General features: G+C 41.6%; 1 protein-coding gene across 5 annotated transcripts in view; it reads right to left on the bottom strand.

Annotated features, from left to right (window-relative positions):
* The window catches only part of KMT5B (lysine methyltransferase 5B), a 58,062-nt gene that overhangs the window by 34,511 nt on the left and 4,154 nt on the right, over positions 1–19,397 (bottom strand). For 4 of the 5 annotated variants that reach the window (XM_021669704.2, XM_021669706.2, XM_064364663.1 and 1 more), the window contains exon 2: positions 1,440–1,675. In XM_021669704.2, the coding sequence (XP_021525379.1) occupies positions 1,440–1,599 (160 nt within the window). In that variant the 5' untranslated portion in view covers positions 1,600–1,675. Of the gene's footprint in view, positions 1–333; positions 1,134–1,439; positions 1,676–19,397 lie in introns of those variants that run through there. The other variant, XM_021669708.2, reaches the window with a different exon arrangement.

The following is a 19,397-nucleotide window of genomic DNA, read 5'->3' as shown; positions in this document are numbered from 1 at the left end:
GATCCTTCCGACCTTAGCCTCTCAAGTAGCTGGGACCACAGGCATATAACCACCATGCCCAGCTAATTTTTTTGTAGACACAGTATTTTTTGTAGACACGGGGTTTCACCATGTTGCCCAGGCTGGTCTCAAACACCTGGACTCAAGTGATGCACGTGCCTCAGCCTCCCAAACTGCCCAGAGTACGAGTGCCAACTACCGCCCCAGCTACATTTTCTAAATTCTTGTGTATCTATAACAATTCAACTAATTAAAATTGTTTTGCACTATGATACACAAAAGCAGGCCAACAGTGATTTGCTAAAAAGCTTAAGATACGCCTAGTTTACTGACCAGAATGAATACACACTGAGGTGGTCATTACATTTCTCAATTCTTCAGGTTCACACTAACTGAGAAGTGAGAGAGGGTGAGGGTGCGTGCTGACAGCAACCTCAGGGCTGAGTAGTGTCCACGACTCATTCGGTTTTGGCTCTTCCTACTCTTGTCCCAAGCAGGAATTCGGTCTGGTTTTCTATAGCAACAGTGACCTGATCTGAAATGGAAAGGTTAAGAGTAGCCTGGGCCCAGTGCGTCACATAAACCCCTAAAAGGTAAGAAGGAAATCAATCAGAACTGCTGCAATCTGAAACTAGAGAAAACCCCAGGCTAAGAAAGCAGGCCAATGACAATTTGAATTAAGGATATTCAAAAGTGTCTAGACTGTTAGAAAAAGAAGAAACTGAAAAGCTGTCCTCTTTAACATGACATACATTTGGTCACAAAGCTGCCTAGTTAGGTACACGCTTGTTCTCAATTATTTTACTACTTTTAGAGGAACTACGGAACATATCAAACTCACAGTTTCCTGAACTCTCAAAAAGCAGCCTCTTTCTCACCAACAGGTATAAAGGAAATAAAGTAACTTATCAGCAGTGTTTCACTGTCAGGATGAACAACTGTTGACCCTGTATGAATAGAATAAATTGCTATGATTTCCAAAACTGCCCTAAGGCAGTCAGTTCTATCCATCCTCCATTCTACTATGTCAATTAGAGTTGGCTTCATTATTCATATTATTCCATGAAACATTTGTGGAAATTAGCAAAGAAGTATATACCTATACTTACATCTATTAAAAAAATACAGCTTAACCTGTAAGAAGTTCAGTTAAAAATTTAAAAATTTAGTAAGACTTAACCATTCAGGTATAAGCTCTACAAAATATAAAAGTAATAGAAAAGCATGATTAAAATAATTATATGAAGTATTAAACTCGAGTTTTATATATTGTTTGATGAGAGTAAAAACTGATACAACTTTGAGAGTAAAAGAACTATACTGTTAATTATGAAAATGCAGAAAATTATTTTGAAGAAAACAGAATACAAATTACAAATTGGAAAGAATTACTGCCCCGTAGCATAATCAGAACATTGATGGTTGAACTGTGTACATACATCTGCTCGACCTCCTCTCGACTGCATTTTTGCCAGCCTTCAGGGTGTCCTTCCCCGCGTGCTGTAATTTTGATTGATTCTGCTGATGGTCATTAGACAACTTGCCTCCATTTCTCCTGCCATTCACCACCATGTTCTTGGATTCTCCCAACCACTTCATACCCACAGACAGCCTGACCCAGGTGCATTTAGTCACTCTCTTCAAATAGCTCAGAGAAGAATTTCAATGTTCTCTCCTGACAGAAAAAAATATGAAAAACAAAACAAAATGGGGAGGTAAATACATGAGAGATCATGCTAAACAGACCCTTGAGAAAGATACTTAATATTAAAAGGACAGTCATTCACAGCATAATGATGTTTTGGTCAATGACAGACCACAAAAACAATGGTGGTTCCATAAGATTATTACAGAGCTGGACATACACTTCATAAAATTCACATTGCCTAGTATTTACTATATTATACTTTTTATTGTTACTTTAGAGTCTACTACTTTTTTTTAAAGTTAACTATAAAGCAGCCCCAGGCAGGTTAATCAAGATATATTCCAGAGGAAGGCACTGTTACCACAGGAGATGACAGTTCCATGCATGTTACTGCCCCTGAAGATGTTCCAGTGGGACAAGATGTAGAGGGATAAGACAGTGACATGGATAATCCGGACTCTGTGTGGGCTGAGGCTAATGTGTGTGACTGTGTCTCAGTTTTTAACAAGAAAGTTAAAAAATTAAAAGTAGAAAAAAAATTATAGAATAAAGATACTTGGAATACAGCTGGGCATGGTGGTTCATGCCTGTAATCCCAGCACTGTGGGAGGCTGTGGCAGGAGGACTGCTTGAGCCCAGGTGTTGAGACCAGCCTGGGTAACATGGCAAGAATCTGCCTCTACAGAAAATAAAAAGGTTAGCCAGGCATAGCAGTGTGAGCCTGTGGTTCCAGCCACTTGAGAGGCTGAGATGGGAAGTCAAGCCTGCAGTGAAGCCCTGACTGCAACACTGCACTCAAGCCCTGACTGCAACACTGCACTCCAGCCTGGGCGACAGATCAACCCTGTCTCCCAAAAAAGAAAGGAAAAGAATAAATGTATTTTTGTGTCCTTCTGTCTGTTTATTGAGACAGTTTCATTCTATGGCCCAGGCTGGAATGCAGTGGTGTGATTATGGCTCACTGCAGTCTCAAACTCCAGGGCTCAACGGATCCGCCCACTCAGTCTCCCAAGTAGCTGGGCTACAGGCAGGAGTCACCACATCCAGCTAATTTTAAAACTTTTTTTTTGGTAGACGCAGTCTCACTATGTTGCCCAGGCTGGTCTCAACTTGTGGGCTCAAGCAGTCCTTGAGCCACTGTGCCTAGCTAAGAAAGTATATATATTTGAGACAGGGCCTTGCTCTGTTGCCCAGGCTGGAGTGCAGTGGTGCAATCTCTGCTCACTGCAACTTCCACCTCCCCAGGTTCAAGTGATTCTCCTGCCTCAGCCACCTGAGTAGCTGGGATTACAGGAATGTGCAATCACACATGGCTAATTTTTGTATTTTTAGTAGAGACGGGGTCTTACTATGTTGGCTAGGCTGGTCTCGAACTTCCAACCTCAAGTGATCACCTGCCTTGGCCTCCCTAAGTGCTGGGATCACAGGTGTGAGCCATCTAGTGGGCCAGAATACATTTTTGTATGGCTATACATGTTTATATGTTAAGCTGTTACTATAAAAGAGTCAAAAAGGTTTTTTTTTAAAAATAAAAAAACTTTAAAAGTTACAGAGAGCTAAGTGAATTATTGAAGTGAATTACTGAAGAAAGAAACATTTTAAAATAAATTTAGAGTACAGTGTTCCTCAAGCCTACAGTAGTATACACGTACTCAGTCTATGCAATCATCCACCACTCACTCACTGACTCACCCAGAGCGACTTCAAATCCTGCAAGCTCCATTCATAAAAGTGCCCTTTACAGGTGTACCATTTTAAAATCTTTTATTCTGTATTTTGCTGTATCTTTATGTATATATATGTTTAGATACACAAATAACATTGTGTTACGTGTGACCTCCAGTAGTCGGTACAGTAACATGCTGTACAGGTTAGCAGCCTAGGAGCAACGGCCAGGTATGTCAGCTGTACTATCTAGCTTTGTGTAAGTACACTCTATGACAACTGCATGATGACAACATCACCTCACCTCACGTTTCTAGAATGTGTGCCTGACACACGCTCTATGATGTATACTCTATGATGTCTGTACGATAACAAAATCACCTAACCTCACATTTCTCATAATGTGTAGTATCCCTGTCATTAAGCAATGCATGACTGTAACTTAATAACTGATGTCTCCACTCTTTAAACACAATCTTGGCTCTCCCCAATCATATGATGCTTGCTCTGGTCAGTGCCCTCAGACTGATCAGAATGTAAACTACAGAAGGCAGGGACCATTCTGACTTGTTCCTTGCTTGTGTTTAGAACAGTACTGACAAATAGCAGGTGCTCAACAAATATTTCTTTCGGTAAACAGTAAGAAACATCTTTGCGCCCTGTTGTACTGATATCTAGGTACAGTTCTATAATCTGCTCAAATTACATGTTTTGGTAATGCTCTGAACTGGGTGAGTCAACTACAAGGAAGTGATTATCTCCTCTGTTCTAAGGAAAGCTTAGGAAAAGGCATCTATGCTAGGCTTTGTCCATCACAGTAAGAGACTACTGTTGTGCTCGCTACTCATCACTTACAAACAAAATTCAGCAGAGGGGCAACAGTAAAGAACTTTGCATCTTTTTGTTGTTAGCTTGAATTCACTTCTAGATTTTAAGGGATTAATATTCAAATATCAAAGCAGTGCCCATCTGGAAATGCCCTTATCATTCCTTCACAATGGCAACAAAACTGAGAAGCTACTGTATTTGGTAATATAAGGTTATCCCTTACTATCTGAATTTAGGAACCTAATGATTTGAAGAGTGGGGGATGGTTGTAATTTATATTGACCTTTGGAAATGAGGATATTATACATTACACTCAAGGATGTCCATGATATCACCTCTTTATGGAATTATGCTTTAGTATAAACCAGACTATTAAGATCACCAGTGTAACTCTTTCAATTTGTAAATGAAACTGAGGCCACATGCCTAAAGCCACACAATCCGCCTGCAGCAGACTCATGAGTAGAACCCAGCACTGCTGCTCAACAAATTCTCACACCAGACGAAGGCCAATTTCCTTTCCACAGACACACAGAAAAGCACAAATGATTAATTATTTTGAAGTATTCACAGAAATACATGCCTGGACATACCTTTAATGATACTCAACACAAACAAAACATTAATTTGTACTTGATCTCAGGTCTCTTTCATGTTACAGGAATATCTGTGTGAGTTCACTGGAGGGTAAGATGTGCATGTGAGAAACATGCTTAGGTGAAAGGCAAAACAAAAAAAAAATTCTGATCAGTGCTAAAGACAGCTTTACAATTGTTTTCTAACATGAATTTTTCTTCTAGTTCCCTCACTATTTAAATTTGATTATAGTATTCAACTTTTTTTTTTTTTTTTTTTGAGACGGAGTTTTGCTCTTGTTACCCAGGCTGGAGTGCAATGGTGCGATCTCGGCTCACCGCAACCTCCGCCTCCTGGGTTCAGGCAATTCTCCTGCCTCAGCCTCCTGAGTAGCTGGGATTACAGGCACGCGCCACCATGCCCAGCTAATTTTTTGTATTTTTAGTAGAGACGGTGTTTCACCATGTTGACCGGGATGGTCTCGATCTCTTGACCTCGTGATCCACCCGCCTCAGCCTCCCAAAGTGCTGGGATTACAGGCGTGAGCCACCGCGCCCGGCCCTATAGTATTCAACTTTTAACGTGCTTGTCTTTTGATTTCTCTTGTAGGCATCTCTAAATAGTCTCTTAACTATTCTACATCAGTTATAAGCTAAGAATTTTCCAATTATTAAATTTTACCAAATTTAACAGTAAAACCCTTATGAATGATTACATATCTTATATTTAGGAGAAAGGCATAGAACTCAAGAGCAGTATACTTTTTTTTTTTTTTTAAGAGACAGGTTGGAGTGCAGTGGTGTGATCATGGCTCACTGCAGCCTCAAAGTCCTAGCCTCAAGCCACCCTCCACACCTCAGTCTGCCAAAGTGTTAGGATTACCAGCATGAGCCACCACACTCAGTAAGAGCAGTGTACTTTCGAAGTATGAAGAACAAAGAAAGTTAAGAAAAAGAGCAGTGGTGGTCCCCTGGGAGCCTTGGATCTTGGATCCCCCCCAGTTTTGTAGAACACTTATCTACGGACTCCAAAATGGACTTCATTTAAAGAAACTCATGGAACATTAACAGACAAAAACATAAAACAGTATGTACTGTAGCACTGAAATCCTAGCACTTTGGAAGAGCATCAGTTTTTTTTTTTAGACTGAGTCTTGCTCTGTCCCCCAGGCTGGAATGCAGTGTTGCGATCTTGGCTCACTGCAACCTCTGCCTCCCCGGTTCAAGCGATTCTCGTGCCTTAGCCTCCCAAGTAGCTGGAATTACAGGCAGGCACCAGCATGCCTGCCTAATTTTTCTATTTTTAGTAGAGACAGGGTTTCACTATGTTGGCCAGGCTGGTCCTGAACTCCTGGCCACAAGTGATCCTCCCACTTCGGCCTCCCAAAGTGCTAGAAGTACAGGTGTGAGGCACCGTGCCTGGCCAAGTTTTTGAAAATTATAGCCTACCATCACAATGCAGTCAAGATCTGAGTATGAATGATCTTATCAAGACTTAGATCTTTAAAAGCTTCAAGTTTCATCTGCGTTAAAACTTTCCATCATTGAACCACCTCACAAAAGTAAAAGCTTAAAGGGACTAAAATCCTTGACTACATTCCATTTTATATCCCTTCCTCTGTTTTCTTCAATTTCCTTAACCTCTAGGGTCCTTCATATCACTTATGTTCCTTTAGACAAGAGCCGATGAAACAGTGCTTTCTGAAACATGGATGTTCTGTGGCATAAGTTTTCATTGGCAGAGAAGCACAAACCTGGTATGATAAATTTAGAATTAGGTTTTTGGTTGTAAAGATGCATTAACAACAAGCAAATGGGCCAGGCAGTGGCTCACACCTATAATCCTAGTCCTTTGGGAGCCCGAGGCAAGAGGACTGCTTGACGCCAGGAGTTCAAGATCAGCCTGGGCAATACAGTGAGACGGCATAAAATAAAAACATAAAAACAAAAATAAAAAAATTAGCCAAGGATGGTGACATGCACCTGTAGTCACAGCTCCTCAGGAGGCTTTAGTGGGAAGATGGCTCCAGCCCAGGAAATTGAGGATGCAGTGAGCCACAATCATGCCATTGCACTCCAGTCTCGGTAACAGAGTGAAAAAAAAGAAAATGAGGAAAAAGTGGCAAATGTATATAAATGTATTTTATATTTGAAGTTAGATTATACTCTCAGAAGCTATGTGGTTTGGAGAAAATTTTTGTTGAGGGCTCCTATCCCACCTGTCTCTTACTAGGTAGTTGGTAACTGGGAAAGTCATTTAACCTCTCTGAACCTTAACTTTCATTATCCATAAAGTGAAGCTGATAATATTTTCCCCATCTACCTCACAGGGTTGTTGTGAAGATCAAATGAAATAACGTACCTAAAAGAGTTGTTTCTGTAAAACGCACAATACAGGGTCCTGTTACATAGTTGCAAGTCATTCCCTTATCTCCAGGGCCTGGGAAGGTAGGTGATCTAACCATACAGAAAGCACCTACCAGGTCCAGAGCGGATACATGGTAAAAAGGCTATTTTAATTTTTTTTTCCTCTGAGAACACAGAATACTACCATGGGCTAATTGTACAGAGCAAGACTCTAACTTTCCCTAAAAGTATAGCTCAGTATTGATAATGCGCTGGGGCAATTATGGATTGTAAGATACCAATTGTTTACAACATTTTTTCTTACTATGTTGTGATCAGTAATTTCTTTTAAAATGAAAGAACACAGAGCAGAATATTTCACAATGCATCCCACACAGTACTGTTTCAGTTATATATGTGTAAATGTGTGTGTACTTGGTCATTAAATAAAATGAGTTTTTGGCCAGGAGTGGTGGCTCACGCCTGTAATCCCAGCACTTTGAGAGGACGAGGCAGGTGGATCACTTAAGTCCAGGAGTTCGAGACCAGCTTGGCCAATGTGGTGAAACCCCGTTTCTACCAAAAATACAAAAATTAGCTGGGCCTGGTGGTGTGTGCCTGTAGTCCCGAGTGCAGGAGGACTGCTTGAACCCAGGAGGCGGAGGTTGCAGAGAGCTAAGATGGTGCCACTGGATTCCAGCCTGGGCAGCAGAGCAAGATTCTGTCTAAAATAAAACAAAACACATTTCCCCTCACTGCCCGGGGGGTGGGGGGAAGAGCAATGCACCATGGCTGCCTCTCACCTTTCTCCCCTGTCTGCCTGGAATGTTATAACCCCATCTCTTTCCCTAATTCCTTTAAGTCCCAGTTCAGTGTTCACATCCTCTAGGAAGTGTTCCTTGACCTTCATTGCCAAATCCAGTTATATATTTATGCTATAAAACATAGGTGAAAGCCCTTATGTGACTATATTGTTTAAGTGTTTGCTTCCTTCATTGACAGTTCCTAAGACTGAGAATCTATTTTTCTTATCTCTGGCCCCGGTGTATCTAGTATAGCACACAGTACATCCTAGAGGCACTCAACTGATGAAATAATAGGTTGTAATCTAAACCGTAAAATAGAAACTGTATTTCTGGATTTTTTTTTTTTTTTGAGATGGAGTCTTGCTCTGTCGTCCAGGCTGTAGTGTAGTGGCACGATCTCGGCTGACGACATCATCTGCCGCTTGGGTTCAAGTGATTCTCTCGCCTCAGCCTCCTGAGTAGCTTGGGACTACAGGTGCGCGCCACCACGCCCAGCTAATTTTTTCGTATTTTAGGAGAGACGGGGTTTTACCACGTTGGCCAGGATGGTCTTGATCTCCTGACCTCATGATCTGCCCACCTCGGCCTCGCAAAGTGGTGGGATTACAGGCATAAGCCACCGCGCCTGGCCATTTCTGGACTTTTTTTTAAAAAAAACTGTAAATTAAAGATACTGCCTGACCTCTTCAAATCCTCTTTCTCAAAATGTCTACGGTGTTAAAGTGGGTAAGAGAAGCTCCTGCACTGACAGAAACAGGGCAGGAACCACAGCTGCTACCGCCACTAACTTCCCTAACTTGCCATTATGCTTTCTGGTTCACTGCCTAGTTCTGACCCTCCAGAGACAAAGAACAAGAACCTGGAAAAGTGCCTTTGGTCCTTTCAGAAATCAACTGTCAAATGCCTACATTTAACACACAACTCATGAATAATGAAGGGACAATGTATTTTCAGGCTTCTCAGGAGCCTAATATTCCTCAAAAATAAGACATAAAACATAATTCTATGAAACAGAAATAAAATATATGGAATAGAAAGATTATCCATGGAGAGTCTTTAAAGAATCTTTAAGTCCCAACCAAGATGTCCACTTAAGAGATAGAAAGCAGAAAATATGGGGATGAGGCCCAGCAATCGTGTGGTAATGAGACCTCCAGGTGATGCAAGCTACTGCTCTAAGTTACTTATTCATTCATTTTATCATGCTAGGGCAAAGAATACAAAATTTTAAGAAAAACTATGAAATAAAAAATCAGGAAATTATATTATCAACCAATCATTTTTCTGAGATTTAGGAAAAGTTCACCAATAAATGACTTTAGTAACAGCAAACTTCAGCTCAGTTCATGGAGCACAGACTGAGATCCACTCTAATGTATACATAATTTAAACTAAATGTGGGTCAATAATCCAAACTGGAAGAAATCTGTGCCCTCAGGTCTCATTTATATTGTGGTCAACAGACATGATTTGAACTGAAAGTACTTCAGTGTAACAGGCACTTCTGTCAATCACGGAACGTGGCTAAATTTCACTAGTATGAATGCACTGCACATGTCTGGATGTAGCCTAGCAGAGAGAGATTCTCCACATGTCCATATGATAAAAGCTATCAAAAGGTCTTTCTTAAGCTGATAAATGAAACATCTGTAAAAACGATTTTAATTAAGCTATCAATAATTTGGGGGCTATTTAAAAATTTTTAGCTCAAAATGAATATACATTCTACTAACAATCAGGTCATCATTTGTTCTGCCCTCCTAAGTGTGGAATCTGTTCTTGCTGGCATGATCTTTCCTCTAGGATTATAAGCTTACACATTAAAGGTAGTGATGAGATTTTAAAAAGCTAACACAAGTCAATACTGTAGTAGACTATGGACAAATAGGGGTTGAAAACACTGTGTAGAGGCCAGGCATGGTATCTCACACCTGTAATTCCAGCCTTTTGGGAGGCTGAGGCAGGAGAATTGCTAGAGGCAGTCATATCACCTCAAGTCAGAAGTTAGAAACCAGCCTGGACAACATGGTGAAACCCCATCTCTGCTAAAAATACAAAAGTTAGCCAGGCGTGGTGGTGCACACTATAATCCCAGCTACTTAGGAGGCTAAGGCAGGAGAATTGCTTCAATCCGGGAGGCAGAGGTTGCAGTGAGCCAAGACTAAGACTGCGCCATTGCACTCCAGCCTGGGCAATAGAGCGAGGACTCCGTCTCAAAAAAAAAAAAGAAAAGAAAAGAAACAAACAAACAAGGATGCAGACTGTCATGGAACACAGCTGGCTCACACGGAAATGCCCCCATGGTCACGGCTTGGCTGGCACACTCTGAGCTAGTTAGCCACTGACTATATTTAGAAGTAAAAATTGCCTCAATTTTTGTCCCAAATTGTTAGAAAAAAATTTCAAGAAAGTACTGACCACTTCTTAAATGGCATATTAGCTGGAAAGTAACTATGGCTTTTGCCATTTTAAGTTACAAATCATTCTCTGTTCTGATTTCCCAATATAAAAATGTCAGGAAAATTATTACACATCTACTGTATTCCAGACACTGTTGCAGGCACTGAGCATACAGCATCAAACAAAACAAGGTTCCTGCCCTCATCTGTGCTTATATTCTAATGGAAAAAAGCACTAGGAAATAATAAATTAATGAATAAATGTCAGCATCTTTGGGGGGAACCACCATTTATGGTGGCAGGGACTGTTTCAGGTGGAGGAGAAGGGTGATGGTGGCTATTTTCTAAGAGAGCAAGGGATGTGAGGGGACAGCCAGGCACCAGGCAGGAAGAGTGCACCAGACAAATGGAAGGGTAAGCACGAAGCCCAGAGGCTGGTGTGACTGTGGCAAATATGGGGGAAGAGTGGGAGGATGAGGTCAGAGAGGCTGCTACAGGAAAGAAGGGCTTCAAAGCCACTGCTGAGATGGGCATTTACTCCCAGTGAGACAGACAGCAGAGGAGTGACATGATCCAACTCATGGTTTTAAAGGACCATGCTGGCAGCTTGCTACATGGTACTTTAAAAAAGCAGTTCTAATGAAGCTACTAAGAATTTCTAGGACAAGAGAATGCAGGGAGACAACACTGTTATTAGTTAGTAGTGCTCTAATTCCCACCACTATAAAACCCAGAGGAGAACTAGTGGTTGCAGCAGCAGAAGTGTTAAGAAGTAGCTGGCTTCGAGATCTTTTCTGAAGGTTCTGCTGATAGTCAGGAATTGCTGACGGACTGAATGTGGGTGTGAGAAAGAGGTCTCAAATGTGAAGAATTGAGTTAATATTTAGGGATATGACAAAGACCACAGAAAGACTGGTTTTGGCAGGGGTTGCGGTGTGGGAATTTGGTTTTGGTCATATTTTCTTCCTTTTTTGGGGTCTTTTTTGGGTGTAGTCATTTTTGAGATGCCCACTACAGATCCAAGTGGAGGTGGCAGCTGGATACAAGGCTCTGGAGTCCAGCTCCAAGCTGAAGATAAAAATTTGGAGTCAAAGTACTAATGGTATTTCAAGCCATGGGATCAAATGGAACCTAGGAATCAGTAGATCAAAGAAGTCCAAGGACTGGGTATGGGGGGCACTTTAACATGTATAGGTCAAGACGAGGACAAGCAGCACAGGATCATAAAAGGAGCAACCAGTGAGAAAGAGAACCAAGAGCACGCCATGGACCACACCACGAAGGGAGTAATCAACTTGGGCAAAGACTGTAGATGGCCAGAAAGCAAATACTTTTATTTTATGAGTCTGAACTCATGGAAAGGATGGGCTATTGCTGATCTGTGGGCATTGCTCAGGAACAACAAAGAACTTCTAAAATGGACATAATGTCTTAAATATAATGTTACACTTGTAAGGAAGACAGGGAGCTTTAAGAAACAGATGACAGAGGGGACTATAAGGAATCCGAGAGAGAAAAATAGAGAGAGAGATTGATTCACAGGCCACAAAAGACAAATGTAAATTAAAATTACGGACTGGGAGGTGATGGGAATAGGTTAGTTAATTTGAGAAGGCATGACTTCAGAGGACTTATAGAATCTGTGTTAAAAACATTTTAAAAAAAACTAATAGATTAGTTAATTCTCTGGTTTGGAGTAATACAGATTCTGAGTAGCAGAATGAGGTGGAATTCCTGAGGACTACTGTGTAAGGCTTAGCTCCTTCTATTTTTGTGTATAAGAAAATGCAATTGTGATTATGCCCCAAGATGGGCAGCATCACTTCCTCAAGAGATTTACCCAACACTGAGATCAACAGGAAGATTCACCTTATGTGTTTCACTGGATCAACAGATGGGAAAAGCAGCACACCAGATTCTGGTACCAAACGTAAATAAGGAGGTGGGGGTGGGGGACAATTTATGATCAATATAAAACATACTGGAAAACTGCTAAAATAAGAGATGTATTTAAAAGGGAAAATATTTCAAGAATGATTTCAAGTTGTATTTAAAGATGAAACTCCTAATCATATCATAATACCACACCCACCACTACCAGTACCACCAGGATACACTCTAAATCACCAATACTACCATTGGCAGGGGTGGGGAATAACTTTTAAAAATATTTTTTCCCCAAACATTTACAGTGAACCTATTTATTATAATCAGAAAAAAACAAAAACCTCAATACTTTAACATGTTTCAAAAGAAAGCAGCATTGATTCATAAGAAATGGGCTAAGTTCCCATAGCCATGCCTGTTCTATGCCAGACAACAACAGCCCCTCAACAAATGCGAATGCCTTCTCTTTCCATGGTCTCTTCACGGGATTATAAATTGTTGGGTGACTTTTGGGAAGCTGTGTCCAATTTGATAACTCTGATTCCAATCCATTTTTACTTTTTTTGCTTAATATCCTAAATACAAACCAAGGTTTAAAAAAAAAATCTGCCAAAAAAAGTTAAAACACTGATTCTGAATGACAGGCAAGAATTTTAACATAATTTCTGTGACATTACCAAGAACCCTGTAGCCAGCTGACATGCTAAACCTGTCTGCAGAGTTTATCTTAAGAGAAATTATCCAGTGGCAGAGAAACAATCCCCAAGTAGTTGAAAAAGAAAAATTAACACACATTTTTGAAAAGTAGGTTCTGGGTGGGTGTGGTGGCTCACGCCTGTAATCCTAGCACTTAGAGAGGCTGAGACAGGTGGATTCCTTGACCCCAGGAGTTCAAGACCAGACTGGACAACATGGTCAGACCCCAGTCTCTAAAAAAAAAAAATTAGCCAGGTGCAGTGGTGCATGCTTGTAGTCCCAGGTACTCAGGAGGCTGAGGTAGGAGGATCGCTTGAGCCCAGGAGATTGCACCATTGCACTCCAGTCTGGGTGAAAGAGCAAGACTTTGTCTCAAAAAAATAGTAAGAAGTAGGTTCTACCCCTGTTAGAGGGCTTTCATAAATTTTTATTCAGAAAAGCAAAGAAAACATTTTTCAAGTAATTCAGTTATAATTTGGTAAGAAAACAATTGAATATACCACTGGTTAACAGTGACTGAGACTATACTGGAGAATGAGATCACAAGTAATTTTTACCAGTTATATGTTCAACTTTTCAAAATAAACATATATGACTTTAACAAACTGTTAAAGACACTTACACAAAGGGAAGGGAAACAGCCTGGCAGCTTCCCACCACAGGGCCTTTGTACTTGGGATGCTGTCAACCTGCTCATCAGCCCCTGCCCAACTCCACTTCTCCAGCTACACAGATTTGCTTGTTATACATTTTAACCCCTTAATGTTTCTTAGCATGGTTCTTACTACAACCATACTCACTACTCTGTGTAGTTATCTGATTAACACCTGCCTTCCCTGCCGTGTAAACTAGCTAAGATATACTTTTTATTTTTTTGGAGACAGTTTCGCTCTGTCGCCCAGACTGGAGTGCAGCACGATCTCAGCTCATTGCAACCTCCGCCTCTCGGGTTCAAGAGATTCTCCTGCCTCAGCCTCCTGAGTAGCTGGGATTACAGGCACACGCCACCACACCCGGCTAATTTTTGTATTTTTAGTAGAGACAGGGTTTCACCATGTTGGTCAGGCTGGTCTCGAACTCCCGAGCTTGTGATCCACTCGCCTCAGCCTCCTAAAGTGCTGGGATTACAGGCGCGAGGCACCACGCCCAGCCACCAAATCAGTTTTTAGTTCTTTATCCTAAAACTGAAATCACAAAAGGACTTGATATCAAAGAATTCCAAAGCAGTCTTCATCAACGACTATTCCAAATCCATTTGCAATCAATATTGCAGTAACTAAGGCTCCATGGAATCCTATGGTATCAATTACAGCGATCAGGCCAATATAAGAAGCAGAAGCCCTGAAAAGTTATCAGAAGTATTTGTGATCAATATTCCAACATAACACCATAATACTGCTTGACAGGGTACTTTCTCAGTTGCTAATTTGTTAGCAAAGTATCATAAATTCATGTTCATACCTGTAACCTTAAAACTTGCTCCTATAAATACTGTTGTCTCAACTGAGAAGCTAGATGATTTGTTGGAGTAGTTCTACTGGGGCTAGTATTATGAAAGGAGAAAAGCCTTGGGGTTTTCATTTCTCTGAATTCACAATTATGTTTCTACCTAAGACAGAGCCACCACTTTAAAACTAGAACTGTCATGCTAATTCAGACGCTAATCCAGATGCTAATCAGGTACCTGGCACCATCAACTCCATAACAAAGAACAGGTCTCTATACTCAAGAAATAATTACAAATGTCCAAATTGTTATCATTCCTACTTTCCTTCTCTAGCTTGGATGCATTTTGCTTCACCCAATTCAACAGCTTTCCCAAGCACCCTCAGGCAGTAATCCCTCACTCAGACCACCAAGGAAATGGGGTCTGAAGCTGAGCAGTTTACCACCAAGGCAGAATGCTTCACCCACGCTGACACCATCACTACGTTTGGAAAAAGACTAAATTGGTTGAGCTAATAGCTCAAAGTAGGCGGCAGTATGTTGGAAAACGCCCCCCAAAGACATCGGCTCCTAATCTCTGGAGCCTGTGAATGTTACCTTATAGGGAAAATGGTCTTTGAAGATGTCATTAAAAATTTTGAGATAAAAGAGATTATCCTAGATTATCTGGGTAAGCCTTAAATGCTACCCAAATGACTTTACATGAGGCAGAGGGAGATATGACGCCTCACACAGAAGAGAAGGTGAAGCAGACTGGAGTGGTGTGGTCACAGGCGAAGGAATGCTGCAGCCACCAGAGGCCAGAAGAGGCAAAGAGCAGCTTCCCTCCTGCAGCACAGCCCTGTCAACACCTTGATTTTGGCCCAATGAAACTGATGTTAAACTTCTGGTCTCCAGATCTGTGAGAAAATACATTTCTGTTTTCTTTCTTTCTTTTTTTTGAGTGAGTCTCACTCTGTCACCCAGGCTGGAGGCAGTGGTGCGATCTCAGCTCACTTTAAACTCCAACTCTTGGGTTCCAGCGATTCTTCTGCCTCAGTCTCCTGAGTAGCTGGGATTATAGGCACCTGCTGTCATGCCTAGCTAATTTTTATATTTTTAGTAGAGATGGGGTTTCGCCATATTGCCAGGTTGGTCTTGAACTCCTGACCTCAAGTGAGCCGCCCACCTCGGCCTCCCACAGTGCTGGGATTATAGGCGTGAGCCACTGCCCCCAGCCCGTTTCTGTTGTTTTAAGCCACTAAGTTTATGTAATTTGTTACAGCAGCCAGAGGAAACCAACAGAGATCATGAAAAACTAAACCAAAGTAGAAATGCTGTAATTACTACACTCCAAAAATATATAAAATTCCAACATGTCACAGGAAAAAAGATTTTAAGCAACTTTAAAGACAGTGTTTTTAAAACAAGTTTTTAAAGACTGGGCAACAAAGTGAGACCCTCATCTCTATCAAAAAAAAAAAAAAAAAAAAAAAAAAAAGCCAGGTGTGGTGGTGTGCAACTAGTCCCTGCTACACAGGAGGCTGAGGCTGAAGGATCATGGGAGTCCAGGAGGTAGAGGCTGCAGTGAGCTATGATTATGCCACTGCACTCCAGCCTGGGTGACAGAGTGAGACCTCACCTATAAATAAATAAATAGTTTAAGACATACACTATCTTTCAATTGAAGATATAAAATAAAGCTACTGAGTTATATAGATTTTGAAAATAGAGCTAGCCTCTTAATTATGCCTCTGATTGCTCACACACTGTGCTAAGCCAGATAACTGCAATCTTCCTAGAAGCATTGTGATTGAACATTCTTCTATTTATATTAAGACTGAAAATAAAAATTGAAACTATTAACATTTCTCATTGAGCAAAAAAAATTTTTTTTTGAAACAGAGTTTCACTCTTGTTGCCCGGGCTGGAGTGCAATGGCGCAATCTCGGCTCACTGCAACCTCCGCCTCCTGGGTTCAAGCAATTCTCCTGCCTCAGCCTCCCTAGTAACGGGAATCACAGGTTTGCACCACCACACCTAGATAATTTTTGTATTTTTATTAGAGACGGGTTTTCTCCATGTTGGTCAGGCTGGTCTCGAACTCCTGACCTCAGGTGATCCGCCTGCCTCGGCTTCCCAAAGTGCTGGAATTACAAGCATGAGCCACTGTGCGTGGCCGAGCAAAACATTTTAAGCAGCAAACCACCCACTACTGGTAAGTTTATTATCAGACATTCGCAATCCTTAGACTTACTTATTTGGCTACTGATCTACAGCCAGACACGTAAGAAACTCCTAATTGCATTATTGCCTTATCACAGAAAATACTGCTTCATTCTTAGGTATCACATTCAATATGTATTTATGATGAGGGATTTCATGTAAGAAAGACTTCATGTCTTCATCTCAGTAGATATTTTAAAACAAAGGTTTTCACAGATGGGGTTGTTGAGCAAAAGTCCTCAAAAAAACTTCCAGAAGAAAACAAAAAATGCCTGCTTCCCCATCTCTCCACATTTGATCCATCTGCTTACCTAGTAGTGCCTAGAAATAAAATCAAGGATGCCTTCTTTTTCACTGTTTTCTCTAGGACCCAAACAGCCATTCACGTTTCTAGAAACAGATGCCACCTAGTGTCAAATGTCTGTAAGTACAGCCTTTACAGCCCACAGTTTCTGTCAGAAGTTAAGTACATCAAAGATTCTTACTGGGCAAGGACAAGTGTGAGGAAAAGCTTCCAAAAGGTGATTCTTGGGCTGGATGCTAGAAGCCACTGAGTTTGCCAGCTGGTGGGCTTTGCAGAGGCAGCCCACACAGGGACTAAGGATGTGACTCTGCAGTCAAAGCACCTGTTCCACCTTAGCTTCATCCTTACTCCAGCAGCATGAGTAGGCGACTCATTTCTCACCAACACCCATCAGTATAATGGGTTTGGCACAAGCTTTAAATAAGCACGAACTGCTAACAAATTAAGGTCTCCCCCTTCCCTTCCAAGCAACCAAGGCAAAAGCAAAGCAGGCCAGAAACACTCTTCACAAAACTTTAATCAAGCAGAAATTTCCATTCCATTCCCCACCACAAGCCACATATTTAAAAAAAAAAAAAAATCTCATCACCTCATCCATTTGAAAAAGAACAAATGTGCAAGAGAACAATTATGACACAAGGCTGAGCACTGGTTCCAAAGAGAAGGAATGTAACTTCTGGCAACAACACATATGATTAAAAATCATGCCAAACTACACCTCCCATCTTAAACATTCAGAGGGACTGCAGATTTTGTTACAATAAAGTTTAGTTTGCGGTGTGGCTGGTCAAACAGATTATTTTCACATCCTATAAAAGAAGATACACCACAGCCCTTTAACCCACATGCAATACTATCACCTCCATTTTACAAATGAGAACAAAACTTAGAGAATTAGAAAACAAAATGAAGCCAGGCCCAGGCTGAGAGACTCTGTACTCTTAGTATCATATAAAAAAGGCACATAGGCCGGGCGCGGTGGCTCAAGCCTGTAATCCCAGCACTTTGGGAGGCCGAGGCAGGTGGATCACGAGGTCAAGAGATCGAGACCATCCTGGTCCACATGGTGAAACCCCATCTCTACTAATACAAAAAATCAGCTGGGCATGGTGGCGCGTGCCTGTAATCCCAGTTACCCAGGAGGCTGAGGCAGGAGAATTGCCTGAACCCAGGAGGCGGAGGTTGCGGTGAGCCGAGATCGCGCCATTGCACTCCAGCCTGGGTAACAAGAGCGAAACTCTGTCTCAAAAAAAAAAAAAAAAAAGGCCAGGTGCAGTGGCTCACGCCTGTAATCCCAGCACTTTGGGAGGCTGAGGTGGGCAGATCACGAGGTCAAGAGATTGAGACCATCCTGGCCAACACAGTGAAACCCCGTCTCTACTAAAAATACAGAAAAATTAGCCGGGTGTGGTGGCACGCGCCTGTGGTCCCAGCTACTCGGGAAGCTGAAGTGGAAGAATAGCTTGAACCCAGGAGGCGGAGGTTGTAGTGAGCCGAGATTGCGCCACTGCACTCCAGCCTGGTGACAGAGAAAGACTCCATCTCAAAAAAAAAAAAAAAAAAAAAAAGAACATAATCATGACCCAAACAAAAAAAAAGTTTTTTTTTGAGACAGAGTCTCGCTCTGTCACTCAGGCTGGAGTGCAGGGTTGTCATTTCAGCTCACTGCAACCTCCGCCTCCTGGGTTCAATCAATTCTCTGCCTCAGCCTTCCCAGTAGCTGGCATTACAGGCGCCTACCACCATGCCCAGTTAATTTTTGTATCTTTAGTAGAGACAGGGTTTCACCATCTTGGCCAGGCTGGTCTTGAACTCCTGACCTCGTGATTCATCCACCTCAGCCTCCCAAAAAATCCCAAAGTGCTGGATTACAGGCGTGAGCCACCACGCCAGGCCCCAAACAAATTTTTCAGCACACACTGCCCCATATTTGAAGAGTAAAACTCTAGAACAAAAAAGACACGGTTTCTGATTGCATGCAGGTCAGAGCATACTGTGGGAAGAGACATAATCAAGTAAGTATGATTATCAATTCTGGTATGAGTTGTAAGAGAAACAAACAGGATGTTAGGAGAGAGAGACTAATGTGAGAACAGACTTGAGATGGGATGATCAGGAAAAAATAAATCAAAATTGTAAATATAAAAATGAGGCCAGGCATGGCGGCTCATCCTGTAATTCCAGCACTTAGGATGCCAAGGTGGGAGGACTGCTTGAGCCAAGGAGATTGAGGCTGCAGTGAGCCAGGATTCCACCACTGCTCTCCAGCCTAGGAGGCTACAAGACCCGGTTAAAAAAAAAAATTACCTTTTTTGGGTCAAAACCCCTCCTGGTCCCTATTTATATGCAGCAAACAAATATTTCCTCTAAACCCTTCAGGACCCTGAATGACATCTGGTTTTGCTTCCTTTCCAATGGGGGAGAAAGAAGCGGGGTTTCCTATGGTGCCACTGACTCACTGGCTGAAGGATCAAGCTCCCCTTTACTTCTCAATGAGGAAAGCTCCAGCTTCCTAAGAGCAAATTGCTTTTCTTACTAAAAATATCTATTTCTCCATATGATGCAACATAAGCATTTCCTCGAAAATAAAAA

Source organism: Aotus nancymaae, unplaced genomic scaffold, assembly GCF_030222135.1.
Source record: "Aotus nancymaae isolate 86718 unplaced genomic scaffold, 86718_ANA_hifiasm-v0.15.2.pri h1tg000059l, whole genome shotgun sequence".
Taxonomy (NCBI): domain Eukaryota; kingdom Metazoa; phylum Chordata; class Mammalia; order Primates; family Aotidae; genus Aotus; species Aotus nancymaae.
The sequence above is the reverse complement of the archived record's forward strand: the minus strand, read 5'-3'. Positions and strand labels throughout refer to the sequence as shown.